The 24275-nt window shown below is 36.2% G+C and overlaps 1 protein-coding gene across 1 annotated transcript in view; it reads left to right on the forward strand.

Moving 5' to 3' along the window:
* The window catches only part of INTS7 (integrator complex subunit 7), a 90918-nt gene that overhangs the window by 2256 nt on the left and 64387 nt on the right, over nucleotides 1-24275 (forward strand). The window contains exons 2-5 of the mRNA XM_008521699.2: nucleotides 8994-9123; nucleotides 9958-10104; nucleotides 16736-16873; nucleotides 23297-23343. Of these exons, the coding sequence (XP_008519921.2) occupies nucleotides 8994-9123; nucleotides 9958-10104; nucleotides 16736-16873; nucleotides 23297-23343 (462 nt within the window). The remainder of the gene's footprint in view (nucleotides 1-8993; nucleotides 9124-9957; nucleotides 10105-16735; nucleotides 16874-23296; nucleotides 23344-24275) is intronic.

The following is a 24275-nucleotide window of genomic DNA, read 5'->3' on the forward strand; positions in this document are numbered from 1 at the left end:
TGTTAAAGTATTTCTGTTTTATGAGCCAAAAGTCAGAGGGTCAGAAGGCTGTAAATTACAGCTTACTTTTAGTTCCAAAACTTACAGACCAGAGTTTCTCAAAGTACACGCCAAGGAATACTGTTTCCGAAGTTTTTTGTTTTTTGGTGTTTTTTGAGGAAGATTAGCCCTGCGCTAGCATCTGCTTCCAATCCTCTTCTTTTTGCTGAGGAAGACGGGCCCTGAGCTGACATCCCTGCCCATCTTCCTCTACTGTATATGTGGGGCGCCTGCCACAGCATGGCTTGCCAAGTGGTGCCATGTCCGTACACTGGATCCGAACCAGTGAACCCTGGGCTGCTGAAGCAGAACATGTGATCTTAACCACTGTGCCACTGGGCTGGCCCCCCAAAGTATTTTAATAGGACTTTCTCCCCTCATAGCCCTTCTCCCTCCCTCCCCAACACAGGCAGACACTCAGACACTCACACACGTGGCTTATTTGATCAGGCTTTGTACTAGAGAAACAGCAGCGAAACAAAACAAAGCCTGCATCCTTATAGAGTTTATATTCTAGACAGAGAAAACAGACAATAAATATAGTAAGCATATGTTGTCACAGATCGTGATACATGTTTTAAAGAGAAATGAAACAAATGAAGGGGGCTGGAGAAAACTGCGTGTGGGGTTGGGATTGGTTTGTTACTTTATATAGGATAGTCAGGAGAGGTCTCATTGATCAAATACAGGAACAGCAAGTGCAAAGGCCCTGAGATAGGAGCTTGCTTTGCATGATATATCTGGAGCAGTATGATAGGCAGTGAAGATAGAAAGAAAATCAGAGGCCAGTTCATGCAGGGCAGTGCAAGTCATTGAAAAGGCTGACTTTAATTCTGAAGGAGATGGGAAATCACAGAGGATTTTCAGCAGAAGTGTGGCATGATCTGACTTATCTTTGAGAAGGATCAGTCTGGTTACTGTGTGGAGAGCAGACCGAAGAGGGAGGGTCAGGGTAAAAGGAGGGAGGTTAATGAGAAGGCAGTTTTAACAATCCAGGGAAAAGAAAATAGTGGCTTGGGCCAGAGTGGTTACAGTGAAGCTGAGTGAAGTGCTGAGATTCTGGATATATTTTGACGGTAGAACAAGATTAGCTAATGAATTGGATAAGAATGTGAGAGTAAGAGGTGAGGAAAACTTAGAGGTTTTTGGTCTGAGCTACTGCAAGTACATATATTACCTTTTACTGAGTGAATGAAAATCAAATCAATTCGGGACTATTAAATTTGAGATGTCTCTTAGACATGTTAAGTAGGCAGTTAGGTAGACAGATGTCACAATTGAACTCCATTATAAAGAAATATCTTGTGGCACTAGTGTCCTAAGAAACAGACTTGGGAAATGCTGCCATTTACAAGCTTTTATATATTTATAACCTGTTGCACTTTGTTCTGAGCTTTTTGAGCAAGCATGGCAGTAAGCTACTCATTTCTAATCTCTCTAGGAATAGATGGATGCTATTTTGAAGCTCACTCCAGGATGTAGTTAGTAACACATCATTCATGTGATAGCCATTCATTAATTCAACAAATATTTACTGATCACCTCCATTGTGTTAGGCATTTTACTCAGACTTGGGCTATATTAGTGAACAAAAAGCTTTAAGAAGCTTGCTCTCTAATCTGGGGAGACAGACAGGGCTAGATCTGATATGGCCTTGTCAGTCAGGATGAGAAGTTTGGAATTTATGCAGAGTGCATTGGGAAGGCATTGAAAATTTTTAGGCAGAGGACTGACGTGGATTGGTTTACATTTTTAAAGACCACTCTCGCTGCTATGTACAGATCTTTCTATCTGTCCCTTTTTTAAAGTTTTAATCTGATAACCATGTCGAGTGAGTTTCTGTGAAGACTGAGCATATATAAGCAGAGTTAAGTATCATAATCAAGTACAACTTACATTTATCTGACACATTCATAATGTGGATAATCATTACTGTAATATAGGCATTATAAAAGACATATCTCACATAAATTACTCTATTACTGTAACTTTTTCATTGATCTAACTTCTGCATAGTAAGTCTAAAGATTTTTAGGTCAGCTTACAGGGAAATTGTCCTGATGATTTAGGGAAACTTATGCAAGACCTCCTTCACTTTGAGTGGAAAAGAGAGAGTCTCCCTTAAGTGACATCACTCAGCCTATCTGCTGTCTGTGAGGTTAGCCTTGGAAAGGATGAGGGGAGAGAGCGATGGGGAAGAGAGTGGTTCCCCTTGCAGCTGGGCCGTGGGAAGGGAGGAAATTTAGGGAGTGGAATTGCTACTCAAGATGTTGGTGAACTTAATATTGTGTGAAAAACTTGATGGTGTGCTCAATGAAAAATGTAATTATGAAATAGAAAATTGATATAAATCAGGACATCTATTCATTCTCCCTAATTTTCCCTTCATGTGCCATCACCTCATCTATGTTCCAAATATATGAATTCTCAGACTGCAAGAGACTGTAGCGGAGGAAGACATTTCCTCTACCCTCTCTGGGTTCGTCTGGCTGGAGAATGAAGTAAATTCACATGAGACAGAATAGCAGGAGAAAATTAAACAAAGCTTTGTAACATGTATACATGGGAGAGGTCAGGCAAGCTGAGCAACTCGCCAAAATGGCTGAAGCCCCCACCTTAAGTATCATCTCAGCTAACGACAAAGGAGGATGTTGGGGGTGGGGGGGAGTCAGTTACAGGAGGTTACCAGAAACAGGAGTAAGATTATTATGCGGATTTAAGTCCTTGCCTTTGGTATTGATTAAGAGTTTCTAGAGATAAAGTCATCCCCTTTCTTCTTCCTGGTACAGAGAAGGAGGCACCTTTACAGATAGAGATTTCCTTTACAGTGTAAAAATGTCTCCTAACAAAGGGCAAGCAAGTTCCACTCCTCAGAGCCTCCTTCCCTGTCCCAGTTTATCAAAAGCAACCAGCCCAATAATCCTCATGCCAAAGAGACGTATCTTGGGGTGGCCAAGACCAGTCCCCCATAAGACCAAGATTGGCACAGATGTAGTTGTTGTTATGATAAACAACTATGAGGCCTTGGCTGTATCTCCATATCCCCTACTAAAGAGAGAGGCCTCTGCAGCCAGGTTTGTACCAGGTGACAAATTCCATGCTATGACTGATAGATTCAAAAGTGGACATGTGACCCACACTGAGTCAGTCAAATTCTTTCTCTTGAGAATCTGTACTACAAGGTCAAACTTGGTCTGACAGTATTGAGAAGTAGACCTATAAGATCAGGTAGAATTGAGGCTAGGGTCAGAGTCTTAACAACTCAGAGCCACATAAAAACCGGCATTAGGGGCCGGCCCCGTGGCCGAGTGGTTAAGTTTGTGCACTCTGCTTCAGGGGCCCAGGGGGTTGCCGGTTCGGATCCTGGGCGTAGACATGGCACTGCTCATCAGGCCATGCTAAGACAGTGTCCTATATAGCACAACCAGAGGCACTCACAACTAGAGTATACAACTATGTACTGGGGGGGCGCCTTGGGGAGAAGAAGAAACAAAAAAAAGAAGATTGGCAACAGTTGTTAGCTCAGGTGCTAATCTTGTGGGGGGCTGGCAGAAACAGCATTAGAAAGGACTGATTCTCAAAGCCTGGTTGGTGATCCCTTGATGGACCGTGAACTGATCCAAAAATCCAAGGCCCTTCTCCAGTTCTTACTGAAATTCCTAGACTCATTTTTATGTACGGCTAAGAGCTACTGTCTTGTAACTTACAAAGTGAGTTGCGAAATATTCCTAAAAGTCAACATTCATAAAATAAACTTAATTCATGATCCTAAATCAGTATTCTATTTGCATATTGCATGATATTGCATACAACCCACCATGTGCATTTATGGATAATTTTTGAAATTTGAGGGAAGGATGCTTTATTATTAATGCATCATCAGTTGAGTTCACAGTCATTTCAATGGTTTCTATTCCTGCTTTTTAAATATAACTTACTGAGACTTTGCCATTATCAATTTATGAAGCTTTGGGTTGTTAGGTTACCTTGTAATGTGTGGTCTATACTTCTGTTTGTATTTTTTCTCCCCTCCCTGCCTTTTTAAACCAATTTTTTTTTTTTGAGGAAGATTAGCCCCGAGCTAATATCTGCCACCAATCCTCCACTTTTTGCTGAGGAAGATTGGCCCTGAGCTAACATCTGTGCCCGTCTTCCTCTATTTTATATGTGGGACACCTGCCACAGCATGGCTTGATAAGCAGTGTGTAGGGCCGTGCATGGGATCTGAACGGGCGAACCCCAGGCGCCGAACTTAACTGCTCTGCCACTGGGCCGGCCCCATCCCCTCCCCCTATTTTTAATGAATGTATTTTAAGATGTATATGTGTTGTGTTATGGTTCCATTTTGAATCATCCTCACTCCTTAGCTAAAGCAAGGAGTGTATATAATGAATTCTCTTAAAATGTGCTTGTATGGTAATGTGTATTAGCAGTGTTCTTTGTTGTGGATATTGGTCCTGTTGGTGGTCACTTAGCATCATTTGAACACCCTCCCTGTGCTTGAGGAATGTCCCACATCCTGAGCCCTGTCTCCCTAAGGTGGAAGCAAAAACTCACTTTCATAGTTTCCCTTGCAAGAGTGCGGAGTGTGAACTAGGCCCTGCCAATCAGACAAACCTCCTCCAGGCTCCGTGATTTGGGAATTTAGAGATGCAAGAAGGCAGAGTCAAAGAGTACACTCGCAGTTCCCTGCCCTGGTAGCATCAATGTTCCTAGTGTACAGTAGCAGCAGCAATGGCTACAACATTCCTAAATGACAGCAGAGCTAATTGTAGCATCTGGTGTTTCCTAGCAACAACAGTTTTCCTCATCTAATCAGTTTGGCAGTGTGGTGTTAGGTGTTCTTAGACGTTTAGTCTTGAAACAGTTTATTGGGTTTTTAATACACCTTTTTCTGCCTCATCAGCCAAAGTTAATTTCTGTTGCTTGCAGCTCGGAACTCTGACTGATACATGCTACCTGGAAAAGTTTGATTAATGTACATCACAAACCCCAAGTTTACTGTAGTTTATGTTTTTTTCCTCAATTCCCTGGAATTTGTCATCCCTCAGAATTATGCTACTCTGAAATCACTAATTCAAATATCCTTTCTTTAATCTTAGCCTCTATCCTCTAGTTGCGTGCTAGAGGTGCGTTTTAGCGTAATGCTTAGGAGCAGAGGCTCTGCAGAGGGTTGCCAGGATATGAATCCCATCTCTGCCATTTATTAGCTGTTGTTTCTTAGGAAGGTTACTTAACTGTTCTTTGCCTGTGTCCTCATCTTTAAAATGGGGATAATAGTACCTAACTTCTATGATTATAGTGAGAGTTTAATACATATAAAGTGCTTAGTAGAGTGTCTGGCATAGAATAAGCACTTAACATGCATCAGCAAGCCAGCCCTGGTGATCTAGTCCTTAAGATTCAGGGCTCTCACTGCCATGACCTGGGTTTGTTTCCCAGTCAGGGAACCCCCCTCTGTTGGTTGTCCTACTGTGGTGGCTGCACATTGCTGTGATGCTGAAAGCTATGCCACAGATATTTCAAATACCAGCAAGTTCACCCATGGTGGACAGGTTTCAGCAGAGCTTCCAGACTAAGACAGACCTGGAAGAAGGACCTGGCCACCCACTTCTGAAGAAATTGGCCAGGAAAACCCTATGAATAGCAGTGGAGCATTGTCTGTTAGAGCGCTGGAAGATGAGAGGATGGCGCAAAAAGACTGGGCAGGGTTCTGCTCTGCTGTACATGGGGTCACTAGGAGTTGGAATCGTCAGCACTAACAACAAATGCATCATCATCATCATCATCATCATGATTAACTGCTGTTAACTATTCTTTATTTTCATTCAGACCTCAGTATCTGTCTACTTTTCCTTACCTATCAGTCTCTTCCTGTTTTTACTTCTTTATCCAGCTTAGATTTCATCATCTCTCATTTCATTAACTTCATTATCTTTCTTAACAGTACTTTAGATTCTCATCCAAGGTTCTATTCTAGTCATGTGTGCCCAAAGGCAGCCAAAAATTGCTGGAAAAAGTCATACAACAAGCTATGTGGCTGTTATCAGAAATGATATCAAACTCAAACTGGCCTTCAACACACCTGCAATACTACAGTGTTTCTTTGGTCAAGACTCTCCCACCTTCAGTGACATTTCAGATCTTTAAATTTTTCAAAAAAGCCAGAAATCCTGGGTTTTATGTGAAATCTCATTTCATTTTTAAAATTTGACAATGGATTCAAAAGCTTTAAAAACATTATATTTATAAGATCGAATTATTCTGTGGACCAGATTCAGCAGCCTGCTGGTTTTCTAACTCAGTATAGTCACGCTAGACAAGTAAGATACAAGTGGCAGAGGGTGTCTTGAGGATCTAAGTGCCTGCCTTCTCAAAGCAGCTAAACAGATGCCTGGGCCCCTGGCCCAGAGATTGGTAGGTTTGGAGTGGAACCATAGCATAGGTATTTTTGAAAAGTTTCACAGATGCTTCTGATGATCAACCAGAGCTGAAGATCACTAGCCTAGCAAAATGTTCTGCACATTTTAAGTGCTAAAATAAGTTTAGAATAATGAGTTTCACTGCTTCAAATGAATTTTAAATGAATAAGCAGTTTACAGACAACCAATTTTAGTTCTCCCTAGTCTGCCTACATGTTGCAACTGAATTAAGCACTGTTTGACTCCAGGTGCTGAAACGGAAGAGATCTCTGTTTCTTTGGTAAGAGAATAGAAAGTAAAATTTAGAAACAGCAATCACATCCCTTCAGCTTAATCTCTGGTCTTACAGTGGCATTCTTATGATCATTGGTCTTGTGATAGGGCATTCTTCCTCAATTTGGTTGTAGCTAGCAACAGAAATAAAGTGGATAACCCATCAGAACAAGATCTGACTGTCCTGGGCGCCCATTTTCAGGTGCTTGGCTTATCCTGAAGTTGAAATTGGCCTAGAGCAAGCAAGATGGGTACTATACTGCCTCAGCCTGGGCTTATTGCTAAATTGTTATTAGTCAAAGCGGAGTGTGCAAATTTAACCACTGGGCCACCCAAGATATTCATTCTTAGTGAATTCTTTTTAAGGATTGAACATTAACTCTTTTTGTTTGTTGGTGGGTTTTTTATTTTTAAAGTTAGATTTATTTAGGTATAATTTGTATATAGTAAAATTCACCAACTGTATCCAGTCATATGAAACCACTACCACGGTCAAGACATAGAACATTTCCTTCAGCCCCAAAACTTTCCTTGTGCCCCTTTGTAGTCAATCCCCTCTTTCCACCTCCTGGCAACCACTGATCTGTTTTCTGTCCCCATAGTTTTGCCTTTTTCTGAATATCATAGAATAGAGTCATACAGTATACAGTCTTTGGGGTCTGTCTTCTTTCACTTAGCATGATTTTGAGATCCACCCATGTTGTTGCATGAATCAGTAATTGGTTCCTTTTTATTGCTGTATAGCACTCCATTGTATGGATATACCACAATTTGTTTATTCATTCACAAATAGTTGATGGTCATTTGGGTTGTTTCCAGTTTGGGGCTATTATGGATAAAGCTACTCTGAGACTTTGCATGCAGATCTTTGTATAGACATCACCAGGATAAATATTTAGAAGTAGGGTTGCTGAGTGTATAGGAAGTGTATGTTTACCTTTATAGGAAAAGGCCAAACTGTTTTCCAAAGAACTGTATAGTTTTGCATTCCCACCAGCAATGCATGAGAGTTATAGTTGCTCCGTATTCTCATTAGCACTTGGTATTGTCAGTCTTTTTAAGTTTTTTTGCCATTCTGGTGGATGTGTAGTGGTGTCTTATTGTGGTTTTTAATTTATATTTGCCTAATGACTAGCAGTGTTGAGAATCTGTTCATGTGCTTATTTTGCTATCCATATTTCCTCTTTAATGAAATTTCTCTTCAAATCTTGCCTATTTAAAAAATTAGGTTGTCTTATTATTGAGGTATAAGAACTATGGATGAAGTCCTTTATCAGATACATGTTCTGTAAATATTTTCTTCCAGTATGTGGCTTGTCTTCTCATTGTCTTAACAGTATCTTTTGAAGAGCACTGAAGTTTTTAATTTTGATGGAGTTCAACTTATCACTTTTTTATTTTATAGTTTGTGCTTTTTGTGTTTTATCTAAGAATTGTTTGCTTAACTCAAGCTCATAAAGATTTCCTTTATGTTTTCTTTTATACGGTTTATAATTTTAGCTCTTACATTTAGGTTGATGGTTCATTTTGAGTTAGTTTTTGTATATGGTGCAAATTAAGGATTCTCTTTTTTTTTTGCTTATGGATATCCAGTTGTTCCAGAATCATTTGTTAAAAAGAGTGTCCTTTCACACTGCATTATCTTGGCTCCTTTGTTAGATCATTGATTTGAGACCTTTCTTCTTTGCTGATATAAGCATTTAATGTTATAAATGTTCCTTGAAGCACTGCATTAGCTACATCCCACAGACTATACTTTCATTTTCATTCTGTTCAAGATATTTTTCTAAATCATTTCTGATTTCTTCTTTCACCCATGGGTTATTTATAAATGTGTTGTTTAATTTCCAAATATTTTGGAATGGTCTAGATATTTTTCTTACTGATTTATATTTTAATTCCATTATCGTCAGAGAACACATAGTATGATTTCAGTCCTTTTAAGTTTGTTTGAGATTTATTTTATGACCCTGAATATTCTTAATTAACTCAACCTTTTTAAAAAAATAGTTTCTTTTTCATTATTCTCTATCTAAAACTGGCAGTTTACCAAATGACTGTTTCATATGCCATTTTTATTTTTAGGAAGATAATGAGTTATAACTGTACTTTACCTAATTGTTAAGAATTGTTAAGAATGATCATTATTTTACTGTGTAAATAATTTTACTGTGTAATACTTTGTTGGTGTTTGCTCTTTTTGCCTTATTACAGCCACAAATTTGTAAGGTATTCTTCCCTTTTTTATGCTTTCCATAGGTTTAAGATCTGGCAAACTTGGTGAACAGTGTGAGGCAGTTGTTCGCTTTCCCAGGCTCTTTCAAAAGTATCCATTCCCTATTCTCATCAATTCTGCATTCCTGAAGTTAGCTGATGTTTTCAGAGTTGGGTAAGTCTTTATAAAGCCTCAGCATCCTAAAGCACTTTGTCCATAGTTCTTTGTTTTATATTGTGGTCTTTATTCTTCTTGCCTTTTAGGACTTCCACATGGCTAGATACCATTTTAGTGGATGCACATGGCAGTTTGCAACGCTTTTTGATGTGACATTTAATGGCATTTTAAGCAAAAATGAAGAGTATAAGTCAGAGAGTACTTATTTTTGAGGGGAACAGGATAAATCACATTAACACCACCTTAATATATTATTGTATATTTTGGAAATATCTGTGACTTTGCACATACTGTTTTGAGAAATTTCTGATTTAATTTAATAGCTTATTTTATAACATAAGATTACATTGACTGTGAAGTGCCTGAAACATGTAAGCACTGAATAAATACCTATTTCTTTTTTTCTCCTCCCCAGTCCCTCTCCCACTTCTTTCCACCATTCTTCATGCATTCATGTGCTTATCCATGCACCAAATCAGACTTGAAGGAGAAGAGATGTTGTAGACTTAACTTGAGAGAGGAGGAGGGCCACCTGACTTCTTGGCCTTGGTTATAATATGATTGAGGAGGTTTAGTTCAGTTCCAGGGCTTCTCTTTATGTCACTGCCATTTTGATGCAGGGCCTTTGGTGCAGGACTGCAGGCATTGCTGACTGCTTAGGCTTAGGACTCACCTCGGGTATAGACCTTAATGCTTACTAATGAGACAAATAATAAGATTGAAAAAATTGGCCTATTGCTAAAATTTAATATCATTAATGTTGCTTTGATTCCTGATCAAATGTTGCTTTCCTCAAGTGCTCTAATTTATTTTCTCTCTGGTTTTTCATAGAAACAATTTTCTGAGACTCTGTGTTCTCAAAGTTACTCAACAAAGTGAGAAGCATTTGGAGAAGATTCTAAATGTGGATGAATTTGTGAAGAGAATTTTCTCTGTGATTCATAGTAATGATCCTGTAGCAAGAGCCATCACACTCCGGTATATTCTTTTGCTTTAATGAATAACCACAAGGTTCTTTGAGTTGTGATTGTGTACCCAAAAAGGCAGTATATTTACTTTTTAAATTAGGAGTTTATTTTTGTTTTTTTCAACTAAGACTCAATGCAGAAATATGGTTACCATCCCAATCTGTAAATGCTTTGCAGTTACCACCTAAGATACTGTTTTGGTTGTAAATTGTTGCCTAACTTGTGTTTGAAACATTCCTCTTTGTAGGTAGGTGTTCTGATCCAATAACTTGGATCTGAATATAGCGTAGTGTCAGCTCATTTTGAGGTTTTACCCATCTGACCTTGTTCTTAGTGTTTTATGTCACTTTTCTCTGTTCGTCCTTAGTTATGTGCTCATTTTTGTATGCAATAACTATGTTTGATCTCCTTGGAGAATGCCAGATATAACCATTGTAGTTTGTTCAACCTTTCCTTTTCTTTCTTGGCATTAGAAAAAAATTTTTTAATTTTGTTAGAATTTCATTTTGTAAGCCTATGTCCAGCTTGAGCCATAGTCTCTGTTTAGGTTTGCCGTCTATGGAATCAGATGTATAATTTTTGGATTTTTGAAATTCACTTTCCTAAATTATAGGGCTCATTTCCGACTTGCCCTGCCCAGACAGTCCTCTTTTTTTAAAGATTTTATTTTTTCCTTTTCTCCCCAAAGCCCCCCGGTACATAGTTGTGTATTCTTCGTTGTGGGTTCCTCTAGCTGTGGCATGTGGGACACTGCCTCAGCGTGGTTTGATGAGCAGTGCCATGTCCGCGCCCAGGATTCGAACCAACGAAACACTGGGCCGCCTGCAGCGGAGCGCGCGAACGTAACCACTCGGCCACGGGGCCAGCCCCCCAGACAGTCCTCTTTTTAACCATGAAGTCTAGGATGTCCCTTCTTCCCTAAGTTTCCATTTTTTTGACGTCAGGAACCAGTTCTTCCCTCTTGTTCAGAATTAAGTGCTTTGTCATTCCTTTGTCTTTTGAGTGATTAAATTGTGTGCAGTGTTGTATTTTAGTCAGTTAATTGATTTTATCTTTTAAAAACTGTATGTAACAGAACAGAATTTACATTTAAGATGTTCTTACCTTTTGGTTCAGCACATTCACTTACAGGAATTTTTTCTATAAATCATTTTTAAAAGTTGGTGAATATATGTGTATAGATGATCATAGTATCATTTTTGTAAAAAGTGAAAAATTGGGGAAAAATCAGGTACCGATTTAAGAATAGTTAATTTATGGACCTACTGTATAACTTTTAAAGAATGAAGTAAGTCTGTGTATTAACATAGAAAGAGATAAAGTTAAAAAAAAACAAGTAGTCAAGTGATATCCATTTTGTTAGCTCATTTTTGTAGTGACACTAATATATGTGTTTATATAGGCTCAGAAAAAATGTGGAGGAATATATACTGTTAACAGTGATTGTTTTTGCCAGGGCTCGTAGGGCTATGGATTACAAGAGACTTTTCCATGTGGTTTTGTAATGTTTGACTTGTTTTACACAAGTATAGGTTATTTTTTTGATCAGAAGACAACAATAAGAAAGATAAATAATAGAATTTAAGTGATGGAATGAATTTCATAAATAATGTAGAGCTAGTTTGAATATTCCATTCATTTTGCATGCTTGCCCTTTTCCAAGTCATGGCAACTGAGCTTTTCCTCAGTTCTTCCTTTGAGGCACTGTTGCTATCATTAAAACCAAAGATTTCTTTTTTTGTTTTGAACATTGGCACCTGAGCTAACAACTGTTGCCAATCTTTTGTTTTTTTCTTTCTGCTTTTTCTCCACAAATCCCCCCAGTACATAGTTGTATATTTTAGTAGTGGGTCCTTCTAGTTGTGGCACGTGGGACCCCACCTCAGCATGGCCTGATGAGCGGTGCCATGTCCGCACCAGGATCCAAACCAGCGAAACTGGGGCCCTGCAACGGAGTGCGCAAACTTAACCACTCGGCCACAGGGCCGGCCGCAAATCAGAGATTTCTAGAAAGCTTCCAGAAAGAAAAGATTCATTGATTGATAAAGATCACTTTAAAGGAAAAAAAAATCAGATTGAAATTGTATTTTTCAATAATAGCACTTGATGCAAAAAGTATTAGAGGAAAAGAAATTTGAACTGAAAATTTTATAGAGTCCAATTGCCATTTAAAACATAGTACAATAAAAAGATTCTCAGATACAGAAGGCCTTAGATAGTTTGTCAAATAGGGATCTGTTTTGAAAACATTCTCGGTGTAGGTACTCAATTAGGAAGAGAAAAAATAAAGCTGGAAGATATGGGAATAAGAGGTGATCAAATAGTTTTATGAAGTTTACAAATTTGTAAAGTAAATATCAAAGGCCTAAACAAAAGGTATATTTGTAACAACTCAAAACTAATGTTCTAGACAGTATCAACACAATATGAGAGTATGGAGCCCCTTTAACTAGAATATAACATTTTTGAATAGCCTTGGAAATTTTTTTCATGATTTCATAATTTTTGCATAAGTAAGAAAATGACTTAAAGTAAAAAGTATTTTTTAATTTAGTATATTATCTAAATGTATTATTTAGATACATGTAAATGTATCTAAATGTAGTATACATTATAAAGTATTTAAAATACAATCTTTTAAAAAGTGTAAATTAGGGGCTGGCCCCGTGGCCGAGTGGTTAAGTTCGCGCACTCCACTGCAGGCGGCCCAGTGTTTCATTGGTTCGAATCCTGGGCGCGGACATGGCACTGCTCATCAACCAAGCTGAGGCAGCGTCCCACATGCCACAACTAGAAGGACCCACAACGAAGAATATACAACTATGTACCGGGGGGCTTTGAGGAGAAAAAGGAAAAAAATAAAATCTTTAAAAAAAAAAAGTGTAAATTAAACTTTAATTTTGCCAGTAAACAAGTAATAAACACTGTATCATTTACTACTTTAAATTAATTATGTAAGAAACAGCATGATTTGTCTTCAAAAATTTTAAATGACATGTTTGGTTTGGGGCTAAGTATATTAAAATATAGGTTAAAATTTTTTTCCCAACATTTCAAAACATTATTCCAACATTGTGACAAAATTTTAGCAGTAGAGCAAAGATGAAAGAGTTTTACAGTGAACACTTGAATGCCCCCCACTAGATTCTACTATTGATCTTTTATTAAATTTGGTTTATCACATATCTGTCCATCCCTCTATCCATTCATCAGTCTATCTTATTTTTTTTAATACATTTCATCGTAAATTGAAGATAGTACACTTCCCCCTAAATACTTTAGCATGTATATCATTAAGTAGAGTTCAGTTTGTTTACAGGGTTGTCTATAGGGTTTTTTAATTTCAAATTTACTTACAATGAAATGTACAAATCTTGTATGTACATTTGCTGAGTATTGACAAATGCCTCCGGTAACCCCCAGCTCCTATCAAGATATAGAAGTTACCATCACTCCAGAAAGTTCCCTTATGCCCCTTCCTAGTGGGTTCCCTGATCCATGTCTTGAGAGACCACCATTTTTCCTAATTTTTCCCATCATAGATAAGTTTTTGTCTATTTTCCAGCTCCATAGAAGTGGAATCACACAGTAGGTATCCTTTTGTGTAAGGCTTCTTTCACTCAGTGTTTTTGAGATTAATCCCTGTTGTATGTCAGTAATTCGTTCTTTTTTATTGATGAGTAGTTTTCCGTTGTGTAACTATAACAGTTTATTTATCTGTTCTTTTATTGATGAACACCTAGACTGTTTCTAATTTGGAGCTATTATAAGTAAAGCTGCTATGAACATTTTTGTACAAGACTTCTTGTGAACATGCTTTCCTTCTTGGCAAATACATACTTCAGAAAGAAATTGCTGAATCATAGGGTAGGTGTATATTTAGTTTTATAAGAAACTGACAAACCTTTTTCCAAAATGGTTTTAACCATTTTATATTCCCATCAACAATGTACGAGAGTTCTGGTTGCATCACACCTTTGGCAACCTTTGGTGTTGTCAGTCTTTTAAATTTTAGCCATTCTAATGGGTGTGTGTGGTTTTGATTTTCATTTCTCTGAGGGTAATGATGTTGAGCACTTTTTCCTGTGCCTTTTGACCATACTTCTTTTGGGAAGTATCTGTTCTAATCTTTTGCCCGTTTTCTTTCATTAGATTGTTTAGATTTTATTACATTATTTGTCCTTTTATTATAGAGTTGTAAGAGTTCTTTCTGTATTCTAGATAACCAATCCTTTGTCAGATAGATGTTTTACAAATCATATTTAAAAATAGATAAAAACTTCTTTCAGGGGCTGAAAGCCATGAACAGAATTACTGCCATTTTTATGCTCTTCATTAACTTATATTTCAATATCATTGTTTCTTATGTTTTCTGTCTGTAAGTATAAATTAAATAATATATGCCTCAGAATAAAAACAGTTTCAAACTGTGTAACTGTCAAAACCACCCCAGATGCTGACAGTGTAAGACCAAGTCGCTGCTTATTAATGTTGTAGCCACTAACCTCGGTACAGCTGCTTTCAGTTTGTACTATGAGGTCTTCAAAATGTTCTGCTTTAAAAGGGGAAAAATCAGTAATTACTTTTGTAATTTAAAAGTTATGTTAGCTTTTTGAAACCCTGTTTGGGAAGGAGTGGCCTAGTCAATTAAAGAGAGGTTCAGCTCGTGTGCAGAGGTAGAATTGTTCCCAGTCCCAAATCACATTCTAATGAGCTGACATGTAATAAATCACTTTCCTTGATGTTAAACGAGAAAACTAATACCTTCCTTAACAGATTCACTTATTTCCTCTATGGTAAAATGCAAAAATGTGCCCAAAAATGGTTTTAAAATCACCATAGAAATGTAAAGAACCCAACTATTAAAATGCATCTTTGAAAAGGTATTGAGCATACAAGTGATTGTATTTTCATTCCTTCCATAGTGAAATATTTGACTACAATACTGTTTTTTATAAAGAAAAAGATATGATACAGAAAGGATCTTAATGTTTTATAGGAATGTGCTTTTTCATTGAGAAGTATTATACTAGTACTAAGAAAAAGGAGTCTGTTAAGGAGGAAAACAAAGTCTACAAAGAAAAGATGGGGCTGATAAATGATAGATCAACATTGAGTATGTCTTTCATCAACATTTTAAGTATTCAATGAATTAAGTACTCATTGAATAGAAAGTTTGGTGTAGTATGTTTTAAAGAAGGTAGATTAAAATGGGAACTCTGACCTCAAGGAACTTGCTTTCTAGAAGAATGTATTAAACACGTGAAGAAAAGCAACAGGTGATGCCTTTCAAATACTAAGCAGTTTTAGAGTCAGAATAACTTAAAGAGGAGAGAGAATAGGGAAGAGAAAATATTCTAATGATATTTTACTGTTTACCCATTACTTTAGACTTATAAATTAAAACAACAAATGATGTAATCTACACAGAATTTGGAATACATTATGATGTGCTTCTGAAAACTATGTAATGTTATAAGCCAGTCTTACTGCAATAAAAAAATAAATTAAATAGAACAACAAATGGAAGAAGAAACTAGAAGATATTCATGATATTTGAAATGTAGTGCTACATATTATTTATAATATTACCAGAAATGTTTTGACAAAGTAGTGACCAATGGGATTATGCTTTTTTGCCCTTTTGTATTGCATAATAACAAACTATTAATCAAGATATATCGGTATTAGCCTAGTCTTTTTCTTGTATAAATAAAAAAAAAGCCATTTGTTTTTTTTTGAAAAATAACTCATCTAAGTAATTTCAAAACTTTCTTTTCAAACTGAGTATAAATGACGTATTTAGCCCATTTTAGTATCTTATTTATAAGAGCACTAATACTTAGGTCCAGTTGATTATCTCCATAAGATAGTTAGGTGAAGACATATCAAGTTGGAAGATTACTTAGGACATTACTTTGAGGAAGGTTGTCATCGGTGGAACTCTCTTGTTTATTGCAGTGTTTTGCAGCCTTCTAAAATGCATACCTTTCTGCTGAAAAGATTTTTCAAGCCTTACTTTCTGCAGTTTCTATTACAAACAACAGATCTTTTTCCTTTTCCAAATTTATAATTTTATTATAAAGTAGACTAAACTCTACCTTCCTCACTCTTGCAGATTCTGATATGAGCTCCAGGGGACGTCCTCTACCCCTGTTCTCTTGATGTTGAGGAGAGATTTGAAAATCATGGTACCAATATTTAGTGATGTGGGAAAAAAGACTGAAAAGTCTTGCTTTTTTTGCTTTGTGAATCTGCTTGATAGCAAAATGTACTCTTAATGCTTTACTAAAATGGATTTCTTTATACAACATTGGAAAATTGATATTTTCGTGCTTTAATCATTTAAAAGTTTCATTTCTGGTCTCTGTTTGGTACCTGGGATGCGCTTCAAGGTGATTTTTTAAAGTTTTGCTCGTGTTGGATAAAGCCTTCGTAGTTTTTCTGACATATTAAAGTATGGAAAAGTGTTTAGAATTTGAGTCACTGCTTGATTTCTCAAGTTGATGCTGTATTGGCCTGAGAATTACGGAATTACCTACAAACTTTAGTTTTGGTAATCTAGCTTTGCTTTTGCTTCTTCCTTTCTTGATCTTGAGCTTATTATATTTCCATTTTCTTGGGTTTCTCTATTTCTGTAGGATGTTGGGAAGTCTGGCATCAATAATTCCCGAGAGGAAGAATGCTCATCATAGTATTCGTCAGAGCCTGGATTCACATGATAATGTAGAAGTTGAAGCTGCTGTTTTTGCTGCTGCAAACTTTTCTGCACAGTCAAAGTAAGCATAGACCTTTGAATAATTTGGCTTCCGACGAAGAGATTTTGAAGGAATAATTCATCAATATATATATAAACACTAAGTAATACAGAAAAATGTAAATGGCAAGATGTGTTTTCTAAGAGAGTTTACATCATGTTGGGGAAACAAAACTAAGTAGGTAAAACAGTAAAGTTAAGTACAAATGTTGGCATTAACTGTAAATGAAATAGGAGTTTCCCAAAGGACGGAATCAGTGTAGATTAGAATGGTTGAGGAAGCCTTCGCTGAGGGCAGAAGCTGTGTACACTGAAGAGCCTTCCCGAAACATATACAGCCCTAATACTAAATTGCTGCTTGCTTGTTGTCTTCTCAAGTTTAGCTTTTTGGCATTAGAGCCTTGCACAGTTTGACAAAGACAGTAACTTGAGTTCAAACCAATTTTAACCTATTTGGAGTGTCATATCCTACACTATTATCTTACAGAACAGTAATTTTTCTTATGGATGAAATGTTGATATGGTTTTATTACTGTGTTTGACTTGCTTGCTTACTGTCTCTAAAAATGTATAGTATCCCCTTTATTGACTGATATCAAAAGTAGTGTTACTTTCTGGAGGACATTTTGGTAATATGTATTTTGTAAATATGTGCATCCCTTTGACCTAGAAAATCCACTTCCCAGAATTTATCCTACGGAATTAGCAATGTGTACTGATATTTATTTGTAAAAATGCTAGTTGTAATGTTATAATAAAAAAATTAGTAGCAACCTAAATTCCAATCAATGTGCTTAGATAAATATGATCATACAATGAAATACTATATCAGTTTTTAGCAGATATATTTTAGAAATATGTTTGGAAATAGGTTACATAATATCTTATATGAATTACAGATTTAAAAAAACAAGTATTTTGGGGCCAGCCCAGTGGCACAGCAGTTAAGTTTGCACGTTCTACTTCGGTGGCCCGGGGTTCACCAGTTTGGATCCTGGGTGTGGACCTATGCACCACTTGTCAAGCCATGCTGTGGCAGGCGTCCCACATATAAAGTAGAGGAAGATGGGTACAGATGTTAGCTGAGGGCCAGTCTTCCTCAGCAAAAAGAAGGATTGGCGACAGATGCCAGCTCAGGGCTAATCTTCCTCAAAAAAATAAATAAATAAAATAAAAAACCAAATATTTGTATTTATGGAATAGAAAAAAGACTAGAAGGATACATTTCAAAATATTGTGTCTGGGTGGTAAGATATCATCTTATTTTTGTTTTCTTTTTTTATAAATTTCCGTATATCCTGCCAGGAGCCTGTTTTGGTATTATAATCAGATGAATAATAAATGTTATTTTTTTAATAAAAAGTAGCATTTCCATTAAGAACCTCTGCTAAATTTGGATAAAACTTGAAATAGTTAATCATCACCTGTCTTTCTTCGTATTTTAATTAAATGCATATTCATCTCTTCAGCTGCTCTTAACAGACTTTCAGAATTCCAGGATTACTCGTTGGAAAAGGAGAGTAGAGAATAAAAAGCATATAATCTTTAACTTACTGCTCAAAATTAGTAGATGTGGCAGTAATTAAGATAAATATCTGAATAAATACAATTGCTATTTGTGCTTTTAAAAATTGGCATTTTTTTCTTATTGAGAATTATTGGTATTGAAAGAACTGTTTAAAAATTACTTTTATTGGATAGGAGTTAAACCTAGTGAATGTTTATCATCTGATTACCAATGTCCAGGTATCAGTACTTTATAATCTGTCAGATTAAATATGTACTTCCAGTAGCTACAAAAATAGTTTTCTAGATTTAGATGATAAATTTATATTTTGGTGATTAGATTCTATTTATGAGAATCATTTTTGGTTGAGTTTTTCTCGTTATCAGAATCTAAATTTATCAGTTATGGAATTTCTCATCTGTCTTGGAAAAGATTAAGACGAAGTAACATAGAAATCTCATGATTCTTCATTTATAAAATTCATGACCAATAAACATTTGAATTAACAGTTTATGTTGAAGCGGTTTTTAACATACCAGGCTTCAATATGATATAATTTGAGATATTTAAAAATACCAAGTTAATGTAATAGGAAAGCCTGAAGGAGCTATCTAAATGTATCAGTGTGAAATTAACGAAATATATCTTTTTTGAAATTAGCATTTACCTCTTTCTGCAGCAATGATGAGCTGGCTTGGGATCAGATATCTCAACCAATACTGATGGATTTTTGTCTTACTATCTCTATTTATCAATTTTAGATCTTAAGCAAATTAGAGATAACTGGCCAAATAAGAGCTTGAGAATTTATTTAATCCCTTTTCCCCATCTACTGCCATAACCACATCTAACTTGTTCTAAAAAAGGTTAAAATTTATATTTTTAAAGAGCTAGTCTCTGGGTCACAAAGCAGGAGTTGCAAACTCAGGTGCCTTCAGGGACCAGGGAAGCATTGTCAGTGAGAGAGGCGTCCTCTAGTGGCGGCTGTGGTGAACTGCCGTCTAAAGAGTGTCTGCCCCTTGACGCCAGCCAGTTGTGACAGTGCAAAAATGAATGCCCAGTGTTGTCAGATTTGATTTTTGTTTTTGGTGGGGGGAGTAGCTAGAAAATCAGGTTATTCTGTTTGGTCTCACCATATGATACTATATATTCTTAACATACATTCTTAATGTTGACATTCAGAATTTTTAAAAATATTATTAGATTAAAAAAAAAGAAAACTTCAGACTTCTGATTTTCAGTTTATTGGCCCTAAAGGCCTGTAACATTTTAAAATTTTGACTTGTTATAAAAGTTGTTATATAGTTAATGAAGAAATACTTATTGAATATCCATCATGTCCGGACACTGTTCTAAGCACCAGGAATAGAGGTGGAAAAGATTAAGGCCCTATTGTTACGTAGACAAAACAGTTTCAGATGCTTGTTAATGTTACGAAAAAATGAAACAATTTTGTGATTAAAAAAATAACGCAGTTTTGTCCTTGTGTTAATGACCTAAGTGAGCTGCTTTAGATAGGGTGATCAGGGAAGGCCTCCCTGAAGTGGTGACATTCAAGCTGAAACAATGATGAAGAAGAGGCAGCAGTCTAGAGGAAGATTATTCCAAGCAGAAAGAATAACAAGTACAAGAGTGCCCTGAAAAGTGAACAAGTCATCTATATGTACCTCGTATACCTCTTGCCTTATACTTGAAAGACGTTTGAAACTTACTTTTTCCTCTTGAAGGTGAAGCTGATATCTTAGAGTAGTAGTTTTCAAACTATTTGGTATCAGAATCCCTTTATACTCTTCAAGCATTATTGAGGTCCTCAAAGAGCCTTTTTTGTTTATGTGGATTATAGCTATTGATATTTAGTATATTAGAAATTAAGATGGCTTAATTTTAAAAATATTTATTAATTCATTTTTAAAATAACAAATTCCTAATACATTAACATAAAAATATCTTTATGAAAGTAATTATTTTCCAAAACAACTTGGTGAGAAGAGAGACATTGTTTTACATTTTTGCAAATCTCTTAAATGTCTGGCTAGATTCTCACATCTGTTTCTGCATTCAGCCATTTCTGTTGCAATGCTATTTTGGTTAATGAAGAAAAACCAACCTCTCATAGCTATATAATTGGAAAAGGGAGGAGTATTTTTAAAGGCTTCTTAGGTAATTATGAATATTTTTCTTTGATGCTATGCCGTAACTAGGCAAATGGTTTCTAAATAGTTAATTGCAGTGTGGACTCTAAAACCATATCAATGAACTTGTACTATGTTGCATTGAAATCCATTGGAATCTCTTATCCGTGTGTGGTTTTATAACTTAGGCATTAGTCTTTTGGAAAATACTGGTTCACTGTTACGCAGGTCTTCCAAGTGTTGACCCATTTCATTGTATAATATCAAAGAATCACATTTGTTACTATCACCACTGATCTCATCAAGAAAGTCTTTAAACATTAAGCTGTCAAGCTCATGGTGACAGGTAAAGTTTTTTGAAATTCTAATTTTTGCTTAGAAGCTCAGATTGGCAGAAAATTTTCCCAGTTATTTTTCTTAAAGTTACAAGCTTACTTTATTCATCTTTGGAGAAAATGTCTGCCAGATAGCCGCATCTGAATAACCATGGAGTTTCATGAAAAAATCACTAGGTCGTCTGATAATTCAGATGATTGCATGGTGCTTTCCCTGGAGACAACCACTCTGTACTTAATGTGCGCTTTCCATTTTGTCAGAAAATGTTAAAAAGACAATTACTCAAGGGTTGAAATTTAATATCATTAGTAATTTTCGCTGTTTTATCAGGGACATTTGTAAGTACAACTGGCTTGCTTTCTTTTTTAATGTGAGTGCGCAGTGGTGAAGAATACAGTGACTGCTGGTACAGTTCTTGCTAAGGTGCCAGCAGTGTTACTCACCGTTTGGCACCAGAGATGAAGATATCAACACCGTTGTTCCAGGACAAACCAAGAGATTAAAAAATGTTACTCACTTTGAAAATTTCAGCGCAAATAGTTTTTGTTGCCTAGACATCACGTAAAAGATGATGTTCTCTGGTTAGGTGGTGCTGATACCAGACAATTACAGGCAAAAGAGCACATGCAGCCTTGTCTGTAGATTTGTCCATTTGTAAGGCAGAAATAAAATTCTGCAGGTGACCTATAACTCAGTCTTCATCTTGGCAGCTAAATCTTTTATTTGATGAGTTACTCTAATGTTGAAAAGCGGCAGTGCCTTGATTTCTTTTACTGACTTTTCATTCAACAGGTATTCATCATTGTCAGCTGCACAGGTCTCAACTGTTATGGACTCTCCTCCGGCCAGTGCATTACGATAGCTTATCCTCTTATTATTTCTAGTTTAAAAAGCTGTAGTAAACAATTTTTTGCTTTTAAAGAGCACATCACATCTACCTTCAAAATAGTCTCTTTTTTTTAATTCTAATTTATTAGTCTCAAAATGAAACTGCAGCTAAACTGGTAGTATAATACTTTTTGAAATGTTTTGTTTTATAAGGCACAATAAGCTAAATTATTAACATCTGTAAAGTGGAGGGATAGCTTTAGCTGTATTTTTTTGTTTTTCTTATTTACAATTTTGCCATTTTTTTAGAATAGACTCCTCCCTTCCTTGAGTTAGAAAACTCTGTGCTATGTCAATTTCATCTTTTTCAGCATCTTTAGACCTACACAGTACAGCTGTGGGTTGAGAAAATGAATCTTCTAATCTCTTTTTCAAACCAATGATTCGTTCTTAAGTATAAGAAAAATACTTTGCAAATAAACTTTATTTTATTTTGGAATAAAGTATTGTTAAATACTAAAATAGAAACAATTTTAGATAAAATTTTAGAAAAATCTTTCAAAATTTTATTGCAAAGCACGACAAAGTATGCTTCCTGATGTGTTTCTGCATAAGCACAAGGAAAACCGCCAGATTTCAAAACGTTGATGTATTGGATGGTAATGAGGTTACAAAGGTTATAATAGGTACAGTCAAAGATAGTAAGAGCACAGGAGAAGAAATGAGAACAAACTGAGTTAATCTCAGAAAACATTTATACAGTAAACCTACTATCTTAGAAAATTCTAGAAAACACAAGAATACACAATCACACGTTCCATTAGCTGTCAAGAAATCATTTATTGTGTAGCCTGTGGAAAACTCCACTTGTGAGAGAATGAAATTGAAAATGGCAAATGATATCTTAATGGCAGGAAATGTTTTATGTAGACATCCATTGAACTGCAGAGGGGAAGTATTTCATGTCTTATGTATCATTTATTGTGGCTAAATGAGCCAAGTTTGATCATATTATCTGTATTATCTTTCCTTACATATTGTATAATATTTTTCACAAATATTCATGTTATTATTAACTTTTGCAACATTCAGTGGTATTTCTGTTGCAACAGAATCAAGTGCAGCACATTGGAAAATACTTTACACATATATAATATAAAAAAACATGGCTGACTTTAAGTAGTTTGGCTTTTAGTAAGATTTTACTCTTATTTCCTGCTGCATTTCTGCTACTTCATACTTGCTCTGTTTTTCTAAAATTCAGAATATTCACAATATGTTTTCTTGATTATTTAACCAACTGTTAATTAAAAATATATCCTAAACCAATGTAGATTGAGATGGTGACCTTGAATCTTTCAGACAATGTCACTCAGTGATGCCAGTGGCAACAGCACTCGTAAACCAGAGCACCTTTCCTTGATACCACATGAGAACAGTGTTGGTGTAAGCCCATTGCTGGTGGGAATTTGGGCAATTGCATTTCTTACCCCACCCTTGGCACCTGGCTGCTGGAATATTAGTTACAATTTGGAGTATTGTGTTTCTCCTGTGCTGATTGTGTTCTGTTTCAAGTCCTTAGAAAACTTAAGCAAATTTAATTTTTCTGTTTTAAAGTTTTTGCTGTTCTCTCTTTCCAAAGGGATTTTGCTGTAGGAATCTGTAACAAAATCAGTGAAATGATTCAAGGTATGTATGCTTCATTTAGTATTGTGAAGTTACCTAATGGGATTTATATTAATAATAGCTGCTAACATTTATTAAGTACTTATTATGTGCTGGTTGCCATTCATTCATTTATTCATTCATTATTAAGCATCTTGCAAATGCCAGAAGTGTTCTAGGTGCTTAGGATACAGTAGAGAACAAAACAAAGTCCTTGCCCTCGTGTAACCTGCATTCTGGTGGCTGAAGAAGGGGAGTGGCAACAGACGAATAAAAATATGACCTATCAGGTGCTATGGAGGAAAAGCGAGGTAAGAGCATAGTCAGTCCCTGGATTAGATGGCAGGGTGGAAGGGGAGACTTTTCTTTTTATGTATGTTGATCAAGCAAGGCTTCTAATGAAGTGATGTTTGAGTTAGAAAGGCAGATGTTTAGGGGAAGAACATTCTGGTCTGTAGCTCTCTCTCCAGTATTCTGTTGTCCCTCCGTTGTCTTCTACTTGCAAATAAAATCATAGCCAAATTTCTTACTGTAGCATACAAGGCCCTGGTTTCCTAAATCTCGTCTTCCATACTATGCTTTACATTATTAACCCCATTTACCCTCATAATATTCATAAAAGGGAGTTCTGGGGCTACTGCATTGCACAACTCTGGAGACCACTACTTTCTTTGTATTTTTCCAAATGGCATGTCTTTGAATTGTGCAACTTGGCAGGCCTGGAGAGGTAATCCTGTTATGTCTGTTTTACAGAAAAGGAAGTGGAGCCACAATAAAATCTCAGTTGAAGACCAAGATATAGGGGTTGAGCTTTGTCCTGTTCCCTTTTATTCCTTTGTCTTTTTTCCCCACCACTAGGAAAGGGCTCTCCTGCAGAAAGCTCTCATTAGAAGGAAGCATCACTCATTCATTGAGCAGGTTTTTACTCAATGCCTGCTGTATCAAATAAGATCTCA

The sequence above is a fragment of the Equus przewalskii genome, chromosome 23 (genome assembly GCF_037783145.1).
Source record: "Equus przewalskii isolate Varuska chromosome 23, EquPr2, whole genome shotgun sequence".
NCBI classification, from domain to species: domain Eukaryota; kingdom Metazoa; phylum Chordata; class Mammalia; order Perissodactyla; family Equidae; genus Equus; species Equus przewalskii.